At 36.2% G+C, this 27,012-nt stretch overlaps 1 protein-coding gene across 3 annotated transcripts in view; it reads left to right on the top strand.

Annotated features, from left to right (window-relative positions):
- Positions 1-17,665: 17,665 nt before the first annotated feature.
- RAB28 (RAB28, member RAS oncogene family) overlaps positions 17,666-27,012 on the top strand; it is a 125,151-nt gene continuing 115,804 nt past the window's right edge. For all 3 annotated transcript variants that reach the window (XM_017498697.2, XM_017498698.2, XM_017498700.2), the window contains exons 1-2: positions 17,666-17,954; positions 22,151-22,247. In XM_017498697.2, coding sequence (XP_017354186.1) covers positions 17,880-17,954; positions 22,151-22,247 — 172 coding nt within the window. In that variant the 5' untranslated portion in view covers positions 17,666-17,879. The remainder of the gene's footprint in view (positions 17,955-22,150; positions 22,248-27,012) is intronic.

Below are 27,012 nucleotides of genomic sequence, written 5' to 3'. Positions count from 1 at the left end.
AATTTGTTTGTCTTTTTGAGACCTGAAGTCATTTACACCAATAGTTTCAGTTTTATTTACTGCTTTAATCTTCTGATTCACTATGATTTGTATCTTGAATTCTTTTTAAACTTTATTTCATCTTATATGTTCATAGTAGATTGCCTCAAATCAAAAGCTTATAAGAGCTATTTTAACTAAAGCCTGATAGACATATTGTGTTGAATTAGGACCCAACTCCACAAAGGTATATTCATATTCTAACCTCTGGACCCCATTAATGTGATCTTATTTGAAAATGCATTTTGCAGAAGTGATTCATTAAGAATCTCAAGATGAGATCATCCTATATAATCTGGGTGGGCTATAAATCCAACAAGTGTCCTTCCAAGAGACATTCAAAGGAAGAACATATGGGCAGATGAAGGAGAAGGTCAACTGAAGATGGAGACAGAGATTGGAATTATGCAGCCACAAGCCAAGGAATGGTTTCCCCAGAGGCTTCAGAGGGAGTGTGGCTTTACTGACAGTTTGATTTTGGACTTATTACCTCCAGAACTGTAAGAGAATACATTTTTGTTGTTTTAAGCCACTCAATTTGTGGTAATTTGTTGTGGCAGGCTTAGTAAAGCCTAGTGAAGTAGGAAATTCTTTATTCTGATTATTGATTCTTTTTCTATTTTATATGTTTTAAACTTCCTCTACAGTCTCTCATCCTTTAACTTTGCATAGGGGTGATTGTCACCTCATTTCATACAATAAGAAGCAGGAGTCTTGTAGCTTAGTGTCTCATTGTCTTTTAAAACATCTTTTTTTTTTTTTTTCTGAAAAGATTTGAATTATTTTTCTGATATTAAGGGAATGAAGGAGGCCTGGCGCAGTGGCTCACGCCTGTAATCCCAGCACTTTGAGAGGCTGAGATGGGCAGATTATGAGCTCAGGAGACTAAGAGCATCCCGGCTAACAGATGAAACCCCGTCTCTACTTAAAATACCAAAAATTAGCTAGGAGTGGTGGCCCGTGCCTATAGTCCCAGCTACTCGGGAGGCTGAGGCAGGAGAATCACGTGAACCCAGGAGGTGGAGGTTGCAGTGAGCTGAGATAGTGCCACTGTACTGTAACCTGGGTGACAGAGTGAAATTCTGTCTCAAAAAAAAAAATAAATAAAAAGGAGGATGCATAGTGATCTCATGGAAAGGTATGTTAGAAATACTGAGAGTAGGGAAGTTAACATTGTCTTGGCATAAACACAAATCAACTTTATATTTGACATAATATGACTGACAGTATTAAATGATGAAGGACTGAGCCTTCACATGGAACATGAACTGAACATTATTATCCTAGCAGAATCAGGGAGTGAAAATAAATATATAAGAATTATGAAAAGGTATCTGAAAAATCTATACAATCAGGTAGTGCTCAGGTGAAAAATTCTGTACATGTTCCTCTGTGTGTGTGTTTTAAAGAGCCGTCATTTCTAGTATTTAAGATGTGGCCTTTCCTAACCCTTAGTATTATATATAACTTTGCATTTATAAATATTGTTCTTTATAATGATGTTACCTGCAAAATCTCAAATAATATGGCTCCACTGTTAATAGATAACTATTCAGTAACTGAAAAGTCAAGTGCATTACCTAATAAATAGAAAATCATTTTCAAGATTTTTTGGATGGGTTTTAAATTGCCAGTACACTCTGAGGCATGAGTCTCCCCTGCCTGGGTCACCAGTCAAGGACCTGCACGTGCATTCACATCATTAAGTATTTTTCTCATTAACTAACAAGAATATTGATCTTTGGGTGAGGGCTTTGGAGAAGAGAAGCAGGAGTGTTGTAGCTTAGTGTGTCATACAGTGGAGCTCTGAGATAGGTGTTTTTCCCTTCAGTACTTCAGCTGTGACCTGAACTACTGGAGTTCAGCTTCAACATAATTGCAGCACAGCAAGGAGTCCCTTCTGGAAACCAGCTGCTTGATCAGGGATTCATTTATCAGGGGGATTATGACTCCAAACATTTTTCTAGACTGTTGTTGCCATTTAAAGGGGGAAAAAAAGAGGAGTCTGGGGAACTAATTAGGAAGGAGTGGCTCCCCTCAGAGTCTTGACCTTAACCCCACTGAGAAAGTATGGGATTTACTTTACCTAAGTGAGGAAAGAACATAAATAGCTGGCAAAAATGCTTTGTGGTATGACTTCCAGCAAGTAATGAATTAGCCTGATACAGACATACACATAAACACACACACATGCAAGTACACACCTACAAGAAAAACACCAAATGCTTTAAAATTGCAATTAAGTGTATCATTATGACATATTTTATTATTTTGCATTTTCCTGGTTACAAGAAAAACAGATTAATTTGTAATTAGCATATACAGGATTTAATCTGTGATTAGCAGATAAAGGATATAACCTAAAAAAATTTTTTTTTCACATTTTGGTAGGTTATGGAATGTTAATACAATAAATTTAGGTGTCATTTTCTATTATTCTGCTTAGTATATTGTGTTTTGTTTATGTGCATTTTAATGTCTTTCATTAATTTTAGGAAACTCTCAGTCTTTATCTTTCAGCATATTACCTCTTCCATATCCTTTCTCTCTTCTCTTTCTTCAACTCTAGTTGTATGTTACACCTTCCCAGGTTATTCTCCATCTTTTTCAATCTCTCTCTCATTAAAAAAAAATCCTGATACATCTGTGTTACATTCTGGCAATTTCGTTATATTTATCTTCCAGTTACTGAGCTGTTTCAAATGTACTATTTAATCCAGTTACTAACATTTTAATTTCAATGATTGTAATTTTTGTTTCTAAAAGTTTCATTTAAAAAAGCAACAGAGGCTTAGTTTTAAAAAGTTTAGTTTAGTGTTGAGAAGAATTTAGAGTTTACAGTTTGCAGAACTGCAAAAACTTCAGAAATTTAGCTTTTATTGAAGGCATTGTGCTGTCCTCTCCCTTGCATTTCTTTAAAACACTAGTATTTTGATCTTCATAATACCCTTGTAAGGTGTTTACTCTTATTTCCATTTTATGGGTAACAAAAGTGAGACTAAGAGGCCTATCCAAGGCCAATAAGTTACTAATAAGTAGAGCTGAAATTAAATTCATATTTTATTTCTCTCCTTATAACCATATTTTTTATTTAAGTATATATTGTTAAATAATTTTCATTTAACTATACATACTTGGAGTAGAGGAGGATACTCCAAGTAATAATATATACCATGGAGTAGTGGAGGATTATGTAATTAGGGAAAGATGTGCTTAATCCATTATATAGAAATAAGTAGGCTTAGCCCAGGATAACTCAAAATATTTCCTGAGTAAATGACAATGAAATTTCAAAGTATTTTTTTCCTACTTATTTTGTTCATGTCTATGAATTTCCTCATTTCCTGCTTTATTTTTTCTATATTTGTATCCTTTCTTTTGGGGTCTTATGTTTTGTAAAGTAATATACAAATTGAAGTTTCTAATATTGCATATTTGCTTCTTACTTTTGTTGGATCATTATAATGATGCAGTTAGATAATGTATGCCTAAGTTCCTCATGAGGTGTCTGGTTTATAATGGGTGCTCAAAAAAAAGAGGAATTGGAAAATTCTTTAATTTGCAAAGGCAGCATAAATACTGATCAAATAAAGTCATAATTCACCCTGGTATCCCTCACAGCATGTATGCATCAGGGTTCTCTAGAGGAACAGAACCACTTTGTGTGTATCTGTGTGTGTGTGTGTGTGTGTGTGTGTGTGTGTGTGTAGTAGAAGGAGAGAGAGAGTGAGTAAGAGAGAGAAGGATTTTAAAGAATTGGTTCATATGATTGTGGGTACTGGCAAGTCTGAAATTTGTAGGTCAAGCTGCTGGCTGGAACCTCAGGCAGGATTTCTAGACTGTTACAGTTTTAAGGTAGAATTTCTTCTTCTCCAGGAAACTCATTTTTGAAAACTAACATCACACAGCATGTAGTATTAATCTATGGCTTTGTGTGTACAGGGGGTATATCTAATGTTTTTATTGAATTCAGTTAAATTTCTTTAGGAAAATGATTCTCTCATATCACAACAAACTTTAATTTATCCATATTTAGTCAGAAAGCATACTCTTTCTCCCTTTACTCACCTTGCAAAAAAGACATTTGAAAATATTAGCATCACATGCTTAACTGGACAGCCTGCCATGGTGAATCCTTTATAGATAAAATTCATTTAAATATTTATGTACTAACGTGCTTACTTGATATGAAAATGAGACACCTTAATAGAAGGTTCTAATATAGATTTAGCCTTATACTAAACACTGTAGATGTACTGTTAATAAGCTTTTTAATAATCCTATGATGTAAATGCTATTACTATTATCTCTATTTTATAGATGAGAAAACCAAAATTCACAAAATTTAGATTACTTATCCAATATCATGAACATGACTGCAAATGTAAATCAGATCTATTCAAATCTACGCTACTTCTTTAACCACCATGCTTGAGTTTCTCTTCATGTTCTTATGATACTAATTTATTTTGGTAATAACGACTAAGGCACTGAGAAAGCTTTAAATTTCTGAATCAAAACATTTGTATGTCATAATACTGAGCTCCCCATATATTTAAGGAGAAATTGAAACCTTTTGCATATGAGCCCTTCTATAATGATGGCTTAAGTACTGGAGTTAAGTTTCTTAACTATGCATATAATTTATTTCTTTTCTGGAGTTTTTAAAAAGTAGAGCTTCTGAAATAATATGAAATATTTGTTATATTAGTTCTATGTGATATTAGTAAATATTACCTGGGTTCTTTGGTCATATAAGTTTGGAGAATTTCCATGAATGTATTTGATCAAATAACCCTTTTTCTAAGTATTTTTTGGGTTGTAAAAGGTCAACAGAGATTATCTATTGCAGTATTCCTCACAACGTAATCTGTTCAAGTGCACTGTCACCTTCCAAAAGTACAGTAGCTATAGCTGTTTTCAAAGTACTTAAACAGCAATTCATAGGACTAATGTCCCAAAGAGCTCACTTTTGGGAAACCACCCTCTCAAGATTAAGATAACATTTTATAGCAGTATCTCACTTGTCTGAATGTCATAAATTTTACAACATAGATAAACTGAAAACCCAGATGACACAGCTAAGGATCATCATAGGTAAAGCAGTTATGCAATGGAGGAGGGCTGTATAAAACAGGGTTTCAGAAGAGATCAAAGTAAAGGATATTATGAGTTAGAGAACATTTGCAGCGCTGCCATCCCATTGACTCTGGAAATGCCATTTCCCTAGTATCGCTGGAATCTTTAAGCTGGCTTTTGATGGTGAAGGAAATTCATACCTTCAAAGCTCCCACAATCAGACTTCGAATAATGTTTTGTGTTTGTACCACAACTCCTATTTTTCAGAACACTTCTACACATATTATCTTATCTAACCATGCCACCGTGCTGATTGTGACAGGTCTGGTTTTCACAGCTGTAGAGGTGATTTGAGAACTCTTCTGCTCTGCAGATTTTTGGTTTTGTCTGGAGTTATGCTTTAGGAATCAATGAAGCACATCACCATGCAATGAGGCAGAACTGTGGACAGCTGGAAAACTGCAGCTCACAAACCAGTTTGGGGTTCTCTTACAAGTGAAGTTTTTTCTTTTCAAACAAAGGCTTTTAGATGATTATTAAACTAGCAGGCTTTGTACGTATTAGCAGAATATACTAATCACATGACAAAGTTCTCATCTGCCTACTGTGAAAAAGACTGTTGTTTATTATTAGTCTCTTGTTATTGTTGACCTACTTTTTTATCCTTTCTTTTCCAACTTTAAATCAAATTTATGTTCTTTTCCAATTTTAAATCAAATTTATGTAACAAATTTCATATAATTTCAAAATGTACAAATGGAAAGGGATAGTTCTCTGTAATACCACTACTATTAACAGCTATTCATAATTTGGTTTGTATTATTCTAGATTTTTTATACACATTTGCTATAAATTATATATGTATATGTTTATAATTATATAAGCAAAACATATAGAAGATTGTACACATCTTAAGAAATCAAACTGCTGAACTATAGGATGTGTATATTCAGCTTCACTAGATGATGCGAAACAGGTTTACAAAGTGGTTACAGAAATATATATTCCTATCAGCAGTGCAAGGAAAATTTAATGGTTTCACATCTCCAATACTTGGCAATATCAACCTTTGTAATTTAACCATTCTGGTGTATGTGTAGTGGTAACTTATTACAGCTTGCATTTGCATTTAACTGATTACTAATGAAGTTAAGAACCTTTTCATGTTATTGGTCATTTCATGAAGTGCCTATTCAAGCTTCATGTCAAACATTCTATTGGGTTATTTGTGTCAATTTCTTATAGCTGCAGGTAAACTTGCTAATTCTAGATACAAGTGTCTGAATTATATGTATTGAAAAGATTTTCTTCTGCTCTGTGGTTTTCTTTTTAATGTGCTTAAACGTATCTTTGGATGAGAAGAACTTCAAAATTTTATTGCAACTTATTAACTCAACTTTTACTTTAAAGGTTGGTTTCTTTGTTTCTTCTTTAAAAATCTTCACCCACTGCAAGATCACAAAAATATTTTCCTGTGTAATATTTTAAGAAGTTTCTCACTTTCAGACTTAGCTTTATGAAATGATCAGAACTGATTTCTGAATATGGTAAAATGTACGATTCAAGATTCACTTTTGTTCTGAATAACTATCCAATTGGCCCAAGACAATTTATTGAGAGGTCCCTTTTTCACTGCTCTGAAATGCCAACTTTGTGATGAATCAAGAAAAAAATATATCTCTTGGAACTCCAATTATACATTTTGACTATACTCCATATGTTTCTTATTGTATAGTCTGTGTTTCCTATTCCATTGACTCTGTGTCTTTTAGTCTGAATATTTTATTGACTTCTACCTTATTATTTCTCTCTTTGGCTATGTGTAACCAGGCATAACACTTATTTATTGGGTTAATTTCGGTTATTATATTTTTATTGCTAATTTCCATTTCGTTCTTTTTTTTTATAATTTCAGCTTCGCAGGACAAATTCTCAATCTTGTCATTTAATCCCCATAATTAGCTATTTAAAGTTCATGGTTTATATCTCCATTATTTGGATCCCTGTGCTGTACTTCTTTTGTTCACAATTTCTTTTGAGTTTCAGTCACAAAGTCTTGTTCTTCAATGCAAAGTTTTTGATTGAGTGCCAGATATTAATTATGGAAAATTATAAAGATAATTTGATATTATCTTCTTCCAGAGAGAATACACTTTTACTTCTTGTATGTGATTCACTTAGAAAACTAGCAACCCGAGATAATTTTAGTTTAATGAAGAATTGAGATAACCAAAAATTTGGCTTCACTTCCTATTGAGACTGCCTATTTCTGGTTCACTCACTCTTTCTCCTAAGATGTAGTTTTTCAGGGTCCCAACCCAAAGAATGTGGGCTGGTTTACTGAGGCCCTTCCTCCTTGACATGCCCTGAACTCCTATGTTTACCCTTTCTCCTCCCAGTTTTATGAGGCTGTTAAAAATGCTACTTATCCTATGTCTCAATTCCACTTTTTGAATCTGCATATACTATCTGGGAAGAGTTGCCCCCAAAGCTGGCTTCTGCTTTTTTTGGGGGCTTTTTTCCTCACCTAAATCTTAACCCTATAAATTCTCATATCATAATTTGGTAACCCTTTGATAATTTCAAAGAGTTAAATATTTGATAATTTCAAAGATTAAAAAATATTTTGTCTAGATTTTCTTTTCTTTTTTTTTTTTTTTTTTTGATTTTCGTCTGTTGCCCAGGCTGGAGTGTATTGGTTCTATCTCAGCTCACTAAAACCTCCGCCTCCTGGGTTCCAGAGATTTTCCTGCCTCAGCCTCCCAAGTAGCTGGGATTACAGGTGCCCTCCACCATGCCCAGCTAAATTTTGTACTTTTAGTAGAGATGGGGTGTCACTGTGTTGGCCAGGCTGGTCTCAAACTCCTGACCTCGTGATCCGCCCACCTCAGCCTCCTAAAGTGCTGGGATTACAAACATGAGCCACTGCACCCGGCCTAAGTCTAGATTTTCTACGTTTCCTCAGCAAGAACAGTGGTATAAATCCTCTGTCTTGGCTGTAACATTGTATTATCCTAACACTGCTTTTGGCGATGTGAATATTTAAAGTTTTATGTACACATATTATCAGTCTTTAATTTAGTGACGACCTTCATACCATGCATAGAGGAGCTATTTCCACTTCAGATTATAGGTATGTATCCACTTTTCTCTCATTTGCTATGACTTCATTTAAGAAATATGATTTAACTTCTTGTGGAATTCATTTTGAAGATATGAGAAAATATTGTTTAAAAAATTACCCCCAAGTTTTCCCCACTGATTAGAAATACTATCTTTACTAACCAGTTAATTTCTTCATATATTGACACCTTTCTAATGTTTTCTGTTGAAAGAATCCATCTATCTATTTCAATGCTTATTCCACACAGTTTTAATGGTAGTTTAACAACACTTTTAAAAGTATTTGGAAGTTCTAATCACATTTCAATATTTGAAAACTTAAGGAAGCTTCACTTACTTTTCTTTTAGATATATAGCAAATAATTTAATAAAGATATGAATAAGTTACATGGCATAATAATATAATGAATACCTGTGAAATCACCATCTGCTATGGTTTGAATGTGCCCTCCAAAACTTGTTGAAACTTAACCCCCAATGTGGCAGTATTGAGAGGTGGGACCTTTAAGAGGTGATTGGATCATGAAGGCTCTGCCTTCATAAATGGACTAATCCACTCACCGATTAATGTGTTAATGGATTAATGGGTTATCATGGGAGGGAACTGGTGGCTTTATAAGAAGAGGAATAGGGCCCTGACCCAGTACGTGAGCACATAAACACATGAACACACTCAGCCCTTTCTCCTTGTGATACTATGTGCTGCAAGACGGCTCTTATGAAATTCAGCCCCTCAATCTTGGACTTCCCAGTCTCCATAGCTCTAAGAATTAATTTTTTTCTTTATATATTATCCAGTTTCAGGTATTCTGTCATAAGCAGCAGAAAATGAATTAAGACAACACACATCCTAAAAATAAAAAATTACAACCCATATCTCTGTTTCTTCTTTTCCATCTTTTTATCTTCCTCTTTATGAAGAGTTTTATTACTTATACATGTACATGTATATATGTATATACATTTACTTTTGTGCTCTTGTTTTAGAGCTTTATAACTATGGTATCATACATAGCCTTTTGGGATTGGCTTTTTCCGCCCCCGCCCCCAATATTGTATTTCTAAGATAAATCTCCATAGCTGGAGTTTATTCATTTTCCCCTGCTATAGAGTATTTCCTTGTGTGCATATGCCAAAATCCATCCTCTTTGTTGTTGAATGGCCTTTGGATTATTTCTCTAATGAAAATGAACCTATGACAATTTTTGCACATTTTACCTGCTGCATTTTTACATGAGATATCCAGGGTACACACTTAGGAGAGGAATAGCTGAGTCATGAGGCTTTGCAAATCTTTAACTTTACAAATTAATGACAAATTGTTTTCTTTTTCTTTCTTCTTTTTTTTGAGAGGGAGTCTCTTTCTGTTGCCCAGGCTGGAGTGCAGTGGCACAATATCAGCTCACTGCAACCTCTGCCTCCCGCCTCAGCCTCCAGAGTAGCTGGGATTATAGGCACCCATCATCATGCCAGCTATTTTTTTTGTATTTTTAGTAGCGATGGGGTTTCACCCATCTTTAACTCCTGACCTCGAGTCATCCAATGGCTTTGGCTTCCCAAAGTGCTGGGATTACAGGTATAAGCCACTAGGCCTGGCCTAAGACAAATTGTTTTCTAAAGTGGTTTCATGTATTCTTTTTTTTTTTCTCTTGAGATTGTGTCTCGCTCTGTTGCCCAGGCTAGAGTGCAGTCATGTGATCTTGGCTGTCTGCAACCTCTGCTTCCCAGGATCAAGAGATTCTCCTGCCTCAGCCTCCCAAGTTGCTGGGATTACAGGTATGCACCACCATGCCTGGCTAATTTTTGCATTTTTATTAGAGACAGGTTTCCCCATGTTGGCCGGGCTGGTCTTGAACTTCTGACCTCTGGGTGATCCACCCACTCTTGCCTCCCAAAGCGCTGGAATCACAAGCATGAGCCACACGAGTCCCGGCTGGTTTCATGTATTTTCTACAAGGAATGTGTCAGAGTTCCCACTGAGTCACATCCTCTGCAACAACTGGTATCATGCAGATTGTAAAGATCTGTACTGACTTATTGATGGAACTAGTACTCTCAAAACCACATTTTCTTTTCTTTTTTTGTCAGCTTGTTTCCTTTCGGCTTGCAAAGGCTGGGTACATGAGGGAGTTTGGAAAGTAGGAGGCATGAGGGACTTTCTTTCTTTCTTGTTTGGCATTCTTGTCAATGTAATTCCAAATATGGCATTTTACCTCAGCAGCAGCAGTTGGTTATAGCTGTGGTTTTCTAGTTTCCACCTGCTTTCTAACTTCACGAATCAGCATCATTGTGCTCACCTGAAGGCAAGAGAAGCGGCTGTGCAATATCCTCTCCTCAGAGGTGAGTTCCAGCTCTGTGGGAACCCTCCTCTAATCTTCCAAAGTATGGCCAGTAGCAGCCAATGGAATACTCTTCTCAGGATTCTGTGTCTTGCTTCTTAAGTCCTTCTTCTATACTCCTGAAAAACAGCAGCAGCAAAGCTAAAGTCTGGTTCCTAACGCTCCAGTTTGTCTCTTTCAGCATGGAAGTTATGATAACCCTCACCAATTTCTTTTGTTCTTCCAGTCTAAGAGATAGTAACTCTGGCTCACGCCTGTAATCCCAGCACTTTGGGAGGCCGAGGTGGGTGGATCATGAGGTCAAGAGACCGAGACTATCCTGGCCAACATGGTGAAACCGTGTCTCTACTAAAAATACAAAAATTAGCTGGGCGTGGTGGTGCATGCCTGTAATTCTAGCTACTCGGGAGGCTGAGGCAGAAGAATTGCTTGAACCCAGGAGGCGGAAGTTGCAGTGAGCCGAGATTGCGCCACTGCACTCCAGCCTGACACCTGGCGACAGAGCAAGACTCTGTGTCAAATAAAATGAAATGAAATAAAATAAAAAAGAGATACTAACTCCTCCCTGCAGTAACTTTGTGCTACTCCCCTGTATTTCCTTTTTGTTCTTTCTGTACTTCCACACCATGTAACAAATTCCCCCATTAAATTCTCTGTTAACATATGTTGTTTTTTTTTTAACTGATGAAAATATGTTGACTTCTTAGTTTTTGCTGATCTATGAGTATGAAATGGTATCTCATTAAACCACTTTTTTGTTTTGTCTTCTGGTTACATCAAAAAGGGTTGAATATTTTTGTATATGTTTATTGACCGTATGTGTTTCTTCTTCTGTAAAATGTCTTTTCATGTTACTTGCTCATTTTTCTACTATTTTTTTCTTACTGGTTTGTAGTCCTTTGGAAGTTCTGGATACCAACTGGTGTAAGTTTTATGTGTTGAATATATCTCCTCCTAGTTTATGGTTTATACGTTCACTTTATTGTATATTTTGATGAACAGTAGTTTTAATAAAATTTTCTTGATATTTTCTTTTATAAGGAACTCTTTGTGTCAACACTATGAAATTCTTCTCTACCCCAAGATAAGAAAGGCAGTCTCCTCATGGTATTTGGGGGTTCTTTCACATTTAGATTCTTATTCAATTGGAATTTATTTATTTTGTATGTATGATGAAATGCAGAGTTCCAATTTCATTTCTTGTCCTATATGGTTTCCACCCTTTTCCTCTTTGATACACTATTCTATACACTGTCTCATAGAGAAAGTTTCATGTATCTGGTAGCCTATTTCTCAGCTCTCCAATGTTATTGTGGCGAATTTGTTTATCCTTGCACCAATAATACACTGTATCTTAATTATTATAACTTTATACAAAGTCTTGATATATGTTAAGGAAAGTTCTATGAACTTCTTCTGGAATACCTTGCCTGTCCTTGGATGTCTACCTTCCATATGTGCCATTTCAAATTCTATGAAAAATATTATTAGAATTGCATTAACTTTTTAGATCATTTGGTAGAATTCATATATTTCATTGTTTTTCTATCCATGGATATGAGATGTCCCTTCATTTATTTAGTTTTATTTAAAATATTTTACTGCTTTGTAATTTTTCCCCACAAAATACAATATTTGCTTTGAGATTAATTCCAGGTATTGCACAATACAGTTGCAATTGTAAATAGTCTTTTAAAAAATATATTGCCTATTAATGACCACTTCATTTCTTTTTTTTTTTTTTTTGAGATGAAGTCTTGCTCTGTCACCTAGGTTGGAGTGTAATGGTGCGATTGCAGCTCACTGCAACTTCCACCTCTCAGGTTCAAGCAATTCTCCTCCCTCAGCCTCCTGAGTAGCTGGGACTACAGGCGCCTACCACCACGCCCAGCTAACTTTTGTATTTTTAGTAGAGATGGGGTTTCACCATATTGGCCAGGCTAGTCTCAAACTCCTGACCTTGTGATCTGCCCACCTTGGCTTCACAAAGTGCTGGGATTACAGGTGTAAGCCACTGCTCCCAGCCAATTACGCCTTCATTTCTTGTCCCTCCTCTCAATTCTCCTGGCTATTGTCATGTGTTTATTCTTATGCATGAAGTTTAGCATCATTCTGTCAACCAAAAAAAAGGCAGGAAGGTTTTGATAGAAAGTGGGCTTAATATATTTTTGTACATGGAAGTGACAGTTTTATAATGGTGATGAAATATGTGAAAATTGAAGTTTCAAGTAGAGAGCATGAGATATCGTAGATGAGCTACTCCTAGATTAAGTCATCAAATGCATATGTCAGAAGTTATACCCAAGAACCAGTTCCATGATTGTGGCATGCCTCACCTATCTTAAGTGAATAAAATGTACACGGAGGATTCTGGGTTTTTTTTCTGAGAGGAGAGTGCTAATTGTGGAGAGAGATTTCCTCTGACAGAGTGGTAGGCTGCGCTGAGGAGCACTCATCATAGTATTCCCAAATTGGAGACAACCTATATGTCCATCAACAGTAGAGTGGATAAATTGTGGTGGATTCATACAATGGAATAGTATGTGGCAATAGAAAATACATACTTCTGATGCACATAACATGGATGACTTTCATAGGATATTTTTGAGTGAAAGTAGCTGGATGCCAAAGAGAACATACTACCTGTAATCTATTTGTATGAAGTTTACAACAGGTAAAACTAATTTACAGGGGTAGAGATCATAATAGTAATCTTTGAGGAGGTAATAAGTTAGAGATGGCAAAAGAGAGTCTGCTGGGCTTCTGAATTGTTCTATATCTTGATTTAGATGGTGGTTAAACATACAACATACACATGTATATCTATGTAGATATACAGAAAACCCATGAAAGAAGAGAATTTTAGGAAGAAAGCCTTATTTTTAAAAATATTTTCCTCAAGGAGTTTAACAAACCAATTAATTCTAGGGATCACTTCTACACTTTTCTTAGTTTTTCAGGAGAAGCATAAAAATACAGAAATACCAAGTGGACTACCTGGGAGCATGACCACTATTTAGCCTTACTCAGACATTAGTTTTAGGATCTACATCTTCAAAATTGTGAAATATTGCAAAAAGATGAAGAAAACTGATGGATGACATTGGATTTGTTAAGAAGATGTCAGAGAACGGTAGTTTCTGAAATCAGTTTATTCCCCGATTCATTTACCATTTTCCCACCTTTAATAGTGATGAATAATGTTAAGATATTTTTACTCTATTTCATTTGTTACCTGTTTTACTATCTTTTTAAATGTACCAGAATCTGAAACTGTCTTGATGATTTACTAAATATCTGTGTTTGTCCTTATTATTAGTTATCTGTACCTATTGTAAAAAATTTCCATTAACTTGGTAACTTAAAACAACATAAATTTATTCTCTCACAGTTCTCGAGGCCAGAAGTCCTAAATCAGTGTCACTGCACTAAAATCAAAGTGTCAGCAGGGCTAGGCTACCTCTAGAAGCTCCAGGGTAATTTGCTTTTTGCCTCTTCCAGCTACTAGTGGCTGCCCACATTCCTTGGCTAGTGGCTGCATCATTCTAGTTTCTGTTTCCATGGTTATATTGCCTTCTCTTTTTATGCCTGGGCCAAATCTTCCACTTCTCTCTTACAAGGATACATGCGATTGCATTGAGGGCCCACCAAATAATCCCAGATAATCTTCCCATCTCAAAATCTTTAACTTAATCACAACTGAAAGATGCTTTTCCAAATAAGGTAACATTTACAGATTCCAAGGATTACGACCTGATATCTTTATGTGGCTATTATTCAGCCTACTACATCCCTCTACCAGAATGTAAATTCCATGGGAACAGAGCCTTTGTATGTTTTGTTCACTTCTGTATCTTCAGTGCTTAGATGAGTTGTGAACAAGAATGCCTGGTACACAGTAAGCAGTCACTAAATATCTATAAATTTAATTACTTAAAAACATTTTTTTGAGACAGGATCTCACCCTGTTATCCATGCTGGAGTGCGGTGGCACGATCACCGCTCACTGCAGCCTTGACCTCCCAGGCTCCAGTGATCTTCCTACCTCACCCTCCCGAGCAGCTGAGACCACAGGTGCCCACTACTATGCCAGGCTAATTTTTGTTTTTTAAAGTTTTTGTAGAGACAGGATCTCCCAATGTTGCCCAGTCTGGTCGTGAACTCCTGGGCTCAAGTAACCCTCTCGCCTTGGCCTCCCACAGTTCTGGAATCACAGGTATGAGCCACGATGTCTAGCAGTCACTAAGTATTAAGGAATCACTTTGATCATCTTCCTGATCAATGGGGAATGGGGAGTTTTTGTTTCATTGAGAAAGATATATCTATTACCATTAGCTGTAGTTTATAGTGATAAGCTTTGGCTCATCATCAGAGATAATATTTTAATAAACAGGCCTATCCATCTACAGTCCGGGTTGTTTCATAAAGGAACAAACTATTTGAATGTGGATGTATTCAAATAACGTTTGAATAATTATCTTAGAGATGCTATAAAAGTTTTTTTATAGAACTCTAGAATTCTTTTATAAGCCTTTTGTCTATTAGTTTTAAAACCACTGAAGACCATTCCTCTAATTTTTGACCTTGTTAAGGGCATTGTACAAGAGAATCCACAAAGATATTTTCTTTTTGGTGGATCAGCTCTATTTTTCTTTAGCATGTCAGAGTATCATACTGTAAGCTCTGAATGCTAACACAGTCCTCCTCACAGAGAGTTTTTTTTTTTCTTTTTCTTTACCAAAATGGCTCTGTCTTCGAATTCTAACTTTAAACCCAGAAACTTGCCATATGTGTAAAATATGATCACTAAAATAAAGCAACTTTTTGTTTTATATACCACCACCATCCTATTGATATACCCATATCCAAATGAATGTTGTCATCTCTCAATCAAATCAGTCATCTCAGAAATTGGTGAGTGGAAAATGAGAAGTTTTCTTCTAGATTTCCCTCCATATAAAACCACACGTGAAAATCAGGCTTACGAGTTCAGCTATATGTAGTTTTTGGCCAAAGTAGTTATGTCAGTTGAAATTTTTTTGTTTGTAAGGAGCAGAATATATCACCAAAGTACCTTATTATTTCCCATATCAAGAAACCTAGAAGATAGGCTGAAGAAAGTGTAGTAGTTCTGAAAATCCTGTTCTTACCCAATAATGACAGCAAAGGAAGGGAGGAGGAGGGCTCTCCAATGTCTCTTCTTTTTTCTTTTCCTTTTTTTTTTCAACGATGGGGGTAGGGTTCTTCTACAAATGTCTTCCAAAGGACACTGTCTTCTGTCTCATTTGTTGGGTGGATCACATAGCCATGTAAGGAAGAGTGGAAAAACAATTTTCTTGCATTTTAACTGTCCTCATGGACAAGAAGGGGTTAAGTCTGTCCTCACTGGAAGAAGATTCTTCACACTAACAAGTACATATTCCCTTTCTTCTATTTCTCATGAACAAATCTGGTGAATAGAAAATTGGTGGCGGCAGTGGTGGTGGGGGACTGGGGAAAGAATTGGGTACTAATACTTAAGTGGTTACCTATAATTGTGGACCAGCCCTATCTGCAGATGAAGAGACTGAGGCTCTACATAAGACACTTGTGTAAGGTAAATTAGCTAGAAAGTAGTAATGCTTCCAACATGAACCATCATCTAATGATGATGACGATGAGGTGATAATTACACTGGTAAATACTGAGTGCTTACTACACACCAGGCATTGTGCTCTCTATGCTGCTTTATACCGATTATTTCATTTAATTTTCAACCCTACAAAGGCAGTAGTCCGTTTTACAGATGAACGAACTGAGGCTCAAGGACACATATCTAGTAAACCTGTGATTAAATTCCAGTGCTGCCTCCAGGTCTGGGCATTTCTTTACACTGCTCTGCTTTCCTGTTCTAATGTTCATATGCTCTCCAAGACTACTGCCTCTAGGATAAGCATTTTGTAACTTAAGATTTTTCATTTGCAAAATGGGGATAATTACACTTTGTAATTCCTATAAGGAGTAAAAGTAATAATAAATTTAAAGCGATTAACAATGAAACAAACATAGCAGGACAGATGATTTTTGAATTTCTCTCACTATATTGTAATTTTCATTTATGCCATTTACCTACAGACTGAGATCATTCAGGGCAGCAGGTCTCAAATTATCTGTACTCAGGGCCTCTCTATACTGTTAAAAAATGACTGTGACCTCCAAAGAGCTTATGTTTATTGGTTTACACCTCTCATTACTGCATTGAAATTAAAACTGAGAAATATTTAAAAACAAGCACAAGCTCCCTTAGCTGCCAGTGACAACGTCGTACACAAAGCGTATCCTTCAGAAACGGTAGACTAGTGAGAGAAGGAACCCGAGAAAGGCAGACGAGGTGTATTATTATGAAAATTGTTCTGAGGTCGTCGGGACCCCCAGTGGTCCCTAGACCACACTTTATGATAACTGCTGCCCTAGGGCAAAGACGGGGTGCCAGGAGGTTGGTGCTCAGCAGCTTCTGAGGAACGAACCATGGGAGCCTGGGGCTCAGATGAGGAAACGAGAATTAGGCCGAAATAAGCAGCGCGAGAGCGCCACTATACCCACGGACGCTACTATGGCTTCCCCGCAGCTTCGGCCCTTAGCAGTTGTCCCCTTCTCCGATCCTCTTCTCGGCTCCGGTTTTTCAGGGGTCCTCCCTGGAGCGCTCCGCCCGGCTACGGGCATCCCGCGTGCCCGGAGACAGGCCCCGCCCCGCCGCCGGTCCGCGAACTCCCGGCTGCCAGGCAACCCTGGCGCGCTGCCCGAGGCGTCACTGCCCCACCCCATCAGGCTGAACCATTCCCTTCAGGGACCATCTCAAGAGGAAAGAGAAAAGGGAATGTGATGGAACGCCTGAAAGCTTCTCTGCTTCCGTTTTCTCTCCTTAATTTGAAAGAACATTTCTTTTCTTCTTCTAACCAACTACCTCCTCAATGGCAGCGCAGCGACTCGCCTCTCCCGCCGGAATGTCTCCCCTGAGTCCAGGCCCCCAAGTGGTTCGGCTCGCCAGGGAGGCCCCTGGTCGGCGCGGGTTGGCGCTGAGGCGGGGGCGCGCTCCCGACATGCGCGCGCGGGGGGGCGGGGGCGAGCGCAGCGGGAGGGGAGGCGGGCAAGATGGCGCCTGGCGAGTGATTCTCCTCGGATCCCTCCTGCGGGCGCGGAGACCCCGGGGCGGGGGTCCTGCCGCCACTACCTCCCTTCCTCCTCTCTCCCGCCCCCGGAGCCTTCCTCCTTCCCTTACCCCCCTCCACCTCGGGGGGCGGGCCTGGTTCCTGGAACACCATGTCGGACTCTGAGGAGGAGAGCCAGGACCGGCAACTGAAAATCGTCTTGCTGGGGGACGGCGCCTCCGGGAAGGTCAGTCCTTGAGCGGGCCGGCCGTCTCAGGCCTGCAGGAACCCTGGCGCCCCCCGGCCTCCTCCCCGCAGCCCAGCGTCGCCTCACTACCCCGAGTCCCCGGGCTTCTAGGCCCGGGCCCGTCTGGTCGTGGCCTGTGGCCGGACACGAAGTGGGCGGTTGGTGAAGGCCGTCGAGAGCTGTCCAGTTCCCCCTTAAAAAAAAGTCACTTCCTAACTCCCCGCCGGGATTGCGAACTCCTGCAAGACTCGGGCCAGCCTTTCACCTTCCCGCCTCTCAGGACTGGCAGGGATCTGCCAAGGCATCTTAGCTCCTCTGACTTGTAGCCCGGGTCACACTTGCTCCTCCCCTCCCACTCCCTTTACGGTTTCTGATGCTTCCACTGCACCGTAAGCTCCCAGGAGGGTGGCTCTGGAATCAGCATTCCCCGGGTGAGAATTGGGGCTCCGCCACTTAGTCGTCGGGTCATTGGAGGGTAAATGGCTGACCATTTTGCGCCTCATCTGTGAGATGGTTATTGAAAGGGGCCGCCGCAAAGGGAGAAATGTGAAAATACGTATTAAATATGAAAATGCACACAAAACCTTTTAGAGCACAGTGTCCACTGAATACACGTTGGTTGCTATTTCAGTATCATACCTGTTCATCACTTCTATTTCCAGCTCAGCACTCGGTACAAGCAGTCAGTCAACAAGTGTTTATGGAGCTCCTGTTATGGGCAGGATGCTTAGGGTAGAGGTGCCCGCGTGACAAAAGGGGTCCCTGGTCGAATGAATGAGTGCTGGCGTGAGAATATCAGGCAGCATCAGTCTTATTATCTCCTAGGCAGCGGTTCTTACCCCAAGGTTGTGGAACTCCTGAAATGGAGTAAACACTGCCCGGTGTTTGCTCTAGGGAGAGGGTCCATAAGATCTCAGAGGGGTCTGTGATCCCTCCCCCAACAAATAAAGTGAAGAGCCTCTACCCTGATGCCTTCTTACCCATGCTTCTGTCAAAGGCGCCAACACTTTCTGGGAATATTGCTAAAGTTTATTTCCCCTCTACTCCTCTCCATTATCCAAACCATAGTCTATAAAGAAACCCAGGTTCATATTTCCTGTTTAAGGCTTCACATTGCCCCGCTGCTGGTCGCAGTTTAGACCCTGGCTTCTCTGGTGACGACTTCTCTTTGCATCCTCCCTGGCAGTTGGCAGTGCACAGCTAGCCTATTTCTGCCTTTGGTTCTGGTATTTGAGCCTCGAGGTCCCCTGGGAAAGATGTAAAATTTCATATGCAAAACTTGGAGTATTTTGTTATTTCTTTCTTGTTGTCTTGGGTCCTTTGTTATAGATTTTTAAAGCTGAGGAAAACAATATGCTATGATTGCCTTTAAACGTTGGGGGAAGAAAGGAACTTGGGGTAACTTTTCTTTATGAAGTATATGAATTTTTGTATACTTAGTAAACTTTTCGAATGAAAATGAATTTTTATAAATCAGCATTGTTTCTAACACCTTTATTCAATGAAAAGTTGCTTAGATTTTTATAGTTTTCTCATTTAGATTTTCTTTTGAAGACTGTCTAAGGTTTTGCCTCTTAAATTTTACTGCATTCAATTCATAACTGATCTTATTTCCCATTTAAAATGATAATGACGACCCCTAACATAATACATGTGTAAAAAGACAAAAAAATTGCTAGTTATCCTATATGCTATCATAATGCTTTAAACTTTTGTTCATTTTTCTAACAGTATTTATTGTACATATATTACTCAGTTAAAATTTGTTCATAATTTTGTGTCTAAGGTTTTTATTTAGCCTGTCATACATGTTTTTTCTTTGTTGCTTACTTAGTGTGAATGATTATGGTTTTTCGTCTCTGTTTAAAATTTTTTCTAGTATAGTACAGCATAATTTTTTCACTTTCATGTGTTTCAATTAGTATTGTCATTCTGCTTCAAAAGTTAATGGTAATATTTTTTATGATGCTCTGACTTAATCTTTATCACCTTGACTAAATAACTTATTTTAAAACAGTAACAGCTTTTCCTGCCAGGAATTTCCTGACACAAATGTCTGACACCTAACCTACTTTCATTATTCTTAAATGAAGAATTTTTTTCTCCATACCCTATTCAGTTCTCAAATAATTGGCAGCCGCCAACGTTCCCATTCTTTTTCCTTTATTGTCCTTTTCTTTTGTGAACTCAGCCTCTCTTTCATTCTTATTTGTATCCTGATTTAACTCTTGGATGTTTTTTCTAACATTTGTTTTTCCTGTTCATTCTAACTCTGAGCATTTTTTTTAACACACTGACAGATGCAGTAGAGTGTTGAGATGACGACTTACCAGTTTCTCCAAGAGAAATTTAGCTCCTCCCTCCAGTTCACGTGTTTCTATTTGTTTCCTTTTCTGATTCATATTTTTTTCTTTATTATATAATCTCTTAAGAGCTTTTTGAGGCAAAATATTCCTTTTTCTGTCTTTTCAGTGTTAGTAAATGTAGCATGGTTAAAAAATTGTTAGTATAAATTTTCCAAATCAAAAAATGTAAAGATTCAGATAAAAATATTTATTATATGGGAGGTAGTTGTTCACTTCAAACATGTAATTAAAAAGGGTATTTATACGGTGACTTGCGTAATTATTGAATGTGAAAGAAGGTGTCAAGTCTAGATAATTGAAGAGAAAGTGTCCCCCTCTGATACAGTTGATTCTCTGTTCAATTTTTATAGCAAGATATCAGGAGATGATATAGTAAGAACTTATTTTAATATTCTGTATGTTCCCAATAACCTGTATTTCTGAGAGCTTATACTTGATTCCAATTGAAAATCCTAGCTTTATGTTTGCCTCAAAAGTATGAAAGAAAGGGCTTTCAAAATCCGGAAGTCACTTTTTCAGGAAAAGAAACTAAGAATTTTTCTGAATATTTCCTTAATATGAAAATACTGAACTTTGACTTTCATTAATTAAAGTGCAAAATTATCTCAACATTACGTGGATGTTACACATGCCTTCAGTTTCTGTTTGACCTTTGAGTGTATCAACCATCAGTATATTAAATATTTTAAAATACCTGTAATAGTATGAGTAGTGATAGTTATTTTTTTCAAGAATTCTGAACCTCTTCAAAGATGGTTTGTGGTCTAAGTTAGATAAGCTCAGTAGAATAATATAGTGTAAATGAGAAACAAAAATCTGTAAAAGGAAATACCTATCTTTTCAATTCTGATCTTTCAATTCTGATATTGTTACGTGTGTCAAAAATATAACAACTGTGTTTATTTCTAGAGGTCTAGCAGAATACCGTTCATATGGCAGTGCTCAGTAAATACTTGGCCAATTATCTTAGAAATTTATTACAAATGCTGGGTATTTAAACACAAAAATATTTGGAGTTACGGTGTCCAAATTGCCATTTGTGTGAAAAATATGGTTCTGTGTAAAAGGAATTTTAGATTATCTTGCTAAAAGGAATTGAAGTTTGGCCAAATTTTCTTTTGCACTGTTGTGCTACCTATGCCATAATAAACTGTAATGAGCTATCTTAGAAATTTTATCTTAGTTTTCATTATTTTAAGAGTTGACATGTAATTTTAACTTTGAAAATTAAAAAAGCGATTTTCTCTTAATGTAGGGAATCTGTCTTGAAGAGCGTAAAGCTTAGTGAAGTTACCTTTCTCTTTGTTTTGGAGGAAGTTTATAAATAAAAGTAGTGCATTTAAAATGTTTAAGAACTTGTTGAGTTATTGTTATTCGATTGTTACTAGAATAATTATTCTTTTGCTTTGATAAGAAATGCTACTTTAAAAAGAAAACTCCGGAGTTTTTGAATAAAACTAAGTTAGATAAGATCTTTAATTATGTTTTAAAATAATTCAAATATTTAATTACTATTATTATTTTTTAAGTTTTTTCTGTTGATACTTCTCAAATTCTGATTTTCAGTAAGGAAAAGGATCTTGACAAGCAGGGGATTTAAAGGGGCCTAACTCATTAGTTTGTTGTTCCTACTGATAGCTGCTGGCAAGTGAAATTTACCTGGTGGTATTAAGTCTCTCCTCCCCTTGTAACTGATTAGAACTGCTTAAAGTTGCTTGTCGAATTAATTGGAGTATACACGTTAAGATTGTTCAATGAGATTTACTAGTGGTCTTATGTTTATATTTCTTTAATGAATTAATTTTGGTATTCTGTGTATCCATTTTTTAGACCTCCTTAGCTACGTGTTTTGCTCAAGAAACTTTCGGGAAACGGTATAAACAAACTATAGGACTGGACTTCTTTTTGAGAAGGATAACATTGCCAGGTAAGAGACTAAAAAGTCTTAATGTAGAAGATTATAAAAAATCTTACAATAAGTGGCATAAGGCAGAAACGTGTAAGATGTTGGGGCTGCTTCTACTTGAAAATATATGTAATCAGTAAATTTATCTTAGGGAGGTTAACTTTCATCACAATCTATCATATAGGCATACTGTCCATGGGTGTGAGAAAAAGTTTATATACTCTCTCACTCCTTCCCTGTTTTTGGCTACTATACACTTTTTGAGGATAAACAATTGTTACTTATAAAATTCTGAAAAGCTTTTAAAAAATTAAGTGCTATACATTTGTCAACAGATACTGTATTAACAAAATGTGAAAAGATTGGGAAGGATTATTTTTTAAAATATTATTTTGATTTGCCTCTGCTTTAGTTTTTTGTTTAAAAGTTGGAACAGAAGTATAATGTAGCTATGGAACTTCTGTGCTCTAATATGTGAATGCTGTTTTATGCAAGGCAGCATGAAATTGCTGGCATTTAATAGACCACTAAAATTTAGGGTCCCTAGGCACTCATAAAAATACAGTTTGAGCATTCAAGATGTTTCACTTCACCATGCAAAGAAACTATTTAGATGCCAGTTGCAGCACATTTTGTGGGAAATACGGTGAAATAATACAAAGAAAGAGTGGCTTATGTTTTAAGTTAGCTACTGAACAATTGGGGCTTTAAAATGCTGTCCTTTCAATTTCAATGGTTAAATTATATGTTTAAAGTGTTTTATTAAAAGCAGTTTATCTTGATTGACTTTATAAACCATCCATTCCTCTCTTCTGTGAGGAAGCACATTTGGAGAAAACGGTTGCACGTGTAATGTCTGATTCATGTACTGAAATGTGAGTGATATAGTGGGAAGGGGTTTAATAAATTCCAATTATTATTGAAATATGTTAACCTCTCAGACACCCCATCTATCAGACAACTCCCCATGAAAGTTTTAGAGTAGCTAATGAAAACTCTTGGTTATGGAGGTATTCTTCTTATCTCCTTAGTAATATCCTCAGTTATACTTTCTGATGGTTTGTATTTGGCTACCAATGGAAAATAGATTGGGAGATATCCCATGGGGAAAAAAAGAATTCCAATTTTTCTATTAGTGAGTTATTGTTCAGCAAGAGGTTTAAGAAGAAACATATGCGTACTTTGTTTCATTTGTATTTTCTTTTAATGTCTCCAAAACAGAAAATGTCATTTTAATTTTATTATTCTCATTCTTACGGATAACCTATGCTGCATTCAGAATACTTAACAGCAGTCACTAGCCAAATACATACACAAATCACATAATATAGATGCTGGAAGCTTATTTTTTGCAGCAGTTTTTTTTCACAAATGCCCGTTGTACACAGAGAACCTCTATATAGTATTTCGTTAATAGCTATTTTGTTTTGATGCCTAATTTGAAAAACTACCAACTTTTTGTCTCATACTTCTAATATTTCTCATTTTTTAGTTGAAAAGCTTAAGTAAACAAATACCTACTCAAATATTAAAAACAAAGCCTGGTTTTAGAAATTTTATATAGGCGATATATGTGATGATTTCTGACCTGTGGCATAGCACTACCAATTTACAAACTTTGAATACTTTGTAAAAAATATTTGATATTCTTGAAATCCAGATTTATAGTATAATATTTTGGACTTAGACAGTACTTAGGTTAAAAAATGACATTAAGGCATGTTTACTTTTAATGAACGTATAATTTTCCTAATTAAGTTTTATTTTGATGGCAAAGTTCCAGAAAAAAGTTCTGTATTTTTTTAAAGCTGTTGGTTTTATGCTATTTAATAAACTCAAACTTACAGTAGAAATTTCAATAGGAAAAGTTTTTTTTTTATATATTTTATTTTTATATATTTAATAGGTATATTAAGAAATAAGGTGAATAAATTACAAGCTTTGTAATTATCCTTTATATACTTTAATTTAAATTCATTTTAGTGTCAAATGTAGAATGATTAATATGTCATTTGCTGAGTAAAATATTATAGGTGGCTTTATTGAATTTATAGCATAGTAGGTGAATCTAATATTTGTTAGTAGTCTACTAAGTCCTCTGACCAGTTAGATTGTTAGAGGCGTAAACCTCCTGTCCATCTATTTACATTCTCTTCATGCAAGTTTTCAAGATCATTACTTTGCATATACTCATCCATTTTAGTATATTTCATGATCTGGTATGCTGTATAGTCTGGATGCAACCACTGTGCAGATTTTACTGCTTAAAATAGTGTATCTGTTTGTCAGAGATTCTGCTGATAGAGCTTCTTAAGAGCCTTAGTCAAAATACTTTCAGGAAGCTTGTGGGTACAGTCCAGTAAACAGCGTTCTACTGTGAAAAAGATTTCTAAGTCTTTAGTACAAGAAGTGGGCAGACTTGTGTTTTTAGTTCCATCTTGACTATGCAGCACTTTAAGTAAGGTTAACCAAGGCACCAAGTGTACTTTTACAGGGTCACTCTTGAATCCTCTTGGTGGCTTTAATTCATACCAAAAGCAACTTACCTGTGTTTTGTCACCTCATTTATTTTATTTTTCTCCCAGTTACATGTTATTTCTTACAGAGGAACAGGATTTTTGTAGCATTTTGTGTTTGGGATTAAATTTCTGACAATTTCCTCAATGTTCTTTACTAGTTAGAAATTTGTATTAGATTCTTGATTTAAACAAAATTATATTATTTGAATATTCTTATATAGCTTTATAGGTATGTCATCTTGAAAATGTACTAGGAGCATTCATATGTTTATACCTGCAAAGACAAAAATGAGTATTTATATGAATCATATCCTCATGTGATTTTGCTCCTCAAATGCAGACTCCACATTTTATTTTTAGTTTTATGTGTTAATACTCCTAAAATTCGAATGTGGAGTTAAAAATATATTTCTAGATATATATGAAGCTATATCATTTGTTGAAGCTGTAAATATAGTACTTTTTTGTTAGCATTCTATATTAGTGGACTATCAGTAATTCACAGTTATTTCTATTTCTGAGTCACTAGAATTTATATTTTAAAAAACCAGGCAAACAGAACAACAGGTTTTATTTGGAAAGGCATGCATTTAAAAAGTATTCTCAACACATGAATATGAACCTCTTAGTTGAGAGACAAGTGGGTGGATAGATGACTTAGGGTCTTGATATGATTGTAGTCAGAATTTGAAAACATGTAATGAATATCATTTTCCTAATACTAGTCAGAGTGTTCACAACACCTAATTCAGATAGGATCTGAATACCAGAACTTAAAGGAAAGAAAAAAGCTTTATATTTCTTAATGTGAAGTTAAGCAAGAAGGATTATTGGCTCTGAAAAAATAGGATTAAATACCTTTTAGTACTTACTAAGTATTGCCTAAAATCTTACTCTGCAAAAGTTAGTATTGTTAAGCACTGTCTTTTGAAGTAAATAAATAACTCTAAAAAGTTGTGCAAGTAAAATGAGTAGACTACTGCCTGTTTATCTAGGGGTTTCTGAAACTATTTTATATACTTCTTAGTGATGTGTACTTCTTCTTTCTCATCTGCTTAATTTAAGACAACATTATAGAAGAATTATTTCAGCCTTGAATCTAAAAAAAATGATTTTTGAGAAATCGATTTGCACAAATTTTTGGACAAATCTTAGTCTGATATTTTGGTTTTCGATTTCATAGGGCTTTAAGAACATTTTGGTCATTACTCTGTGTGTTGAAAGTGTGAGTCTGTGGGAATGATGTTGATGATAAAACCGTAGCTCTCATTAATGCTAATGGAAGTTCCTCATGGAAATCTTCTGCACGGTGGCAGATAGAACAACCTAAGTTTAAATAATGGAAATATTTATACAAACCCACCAAAATTTAGAAAACTGTGCTGGTTAATCCAATGTCTTTTTCTTTTCAGTTGCATAGTTAAGTGGTATGACTAACATTCTCTGATTTTAGTGTTTTATGTTGGCACATACACTTATATCTTTATGATCTTTTTTTTGAAGTGAGATCATTTTCTAGTTTCTAAGCTTTTATTTTATTTTCTTTTGATTTGCAAATCATTCAGAAAGTACTAATTGATACTCTGGAGAAAACTGCATTAATTTTATGAGGCGAATAGTTTACAATGTTAAACTAAAAAGCAGAGTTTGGCTTTTGTAGCGTACTCATCAGTTGCATTGAGAAGAGTGAATAGCTTATCTCATAAATTTTTGTATCAACTAAATATTTTACAAAATGCATAAAGGATTTTAAAAATTGCCTTTTAGAATGCTTTAATAATGCTTGTATGGGAAAGATGATTAGTTACACTATTTTATGAAGGCTTGGAAGTATGCATCGTTTGTTTAAATGGAAATGCTTTGAACAGGTTTAAATGCATTGTAATATTTATATACATGGTATGTAGCCTACATTTGTTCTGAATAGGGCTATCAAATGTGTTTATTTTGTAGGTTAAATTTGAAAATGTAATTTTTGGACTATGTTTGCCATATCGTGTAGTAGCTGTTAATCACATTATAAAAAGATTCATTCATTTGAGCTGAAATTATGTGTTCATTTTTGTAGTTTGCTATTAGTCTATGAGTTTTAGAACCCATAGAGTTTAGAACCTACAGCAAACTTCATATTTGTGATTGGATGGTTGAGAATATAAGCTTCAGTTTTTATTTTCAAAGTACATTTCTTGATTCATGACATGCGCTTTATTCTATTATCTAAGAAAAACATTCTTCTAAGGCTTAAGTTTATAAATTAAAGCTTACTT

The sequence above is a fragment of the Cebus imitator genome, unplaced genomic scaffold (assembly GCF_001604975.1).
Source record: "Cebus imitator isolate Cc_AM_T3 unplaced genomic scaffold, Cebus_imitator-1.0 Scaffold249, whole genome shotgun sequence".
Taxonomy (NCBI): Eukaryota; Metazoa; Chordata; class Mammalia; order Primates; family Cebidae; genus Cebus; species Cebus imitator.
This window is presented reverse-complemented; position numbering and strand designations above follow the sequence as displayed.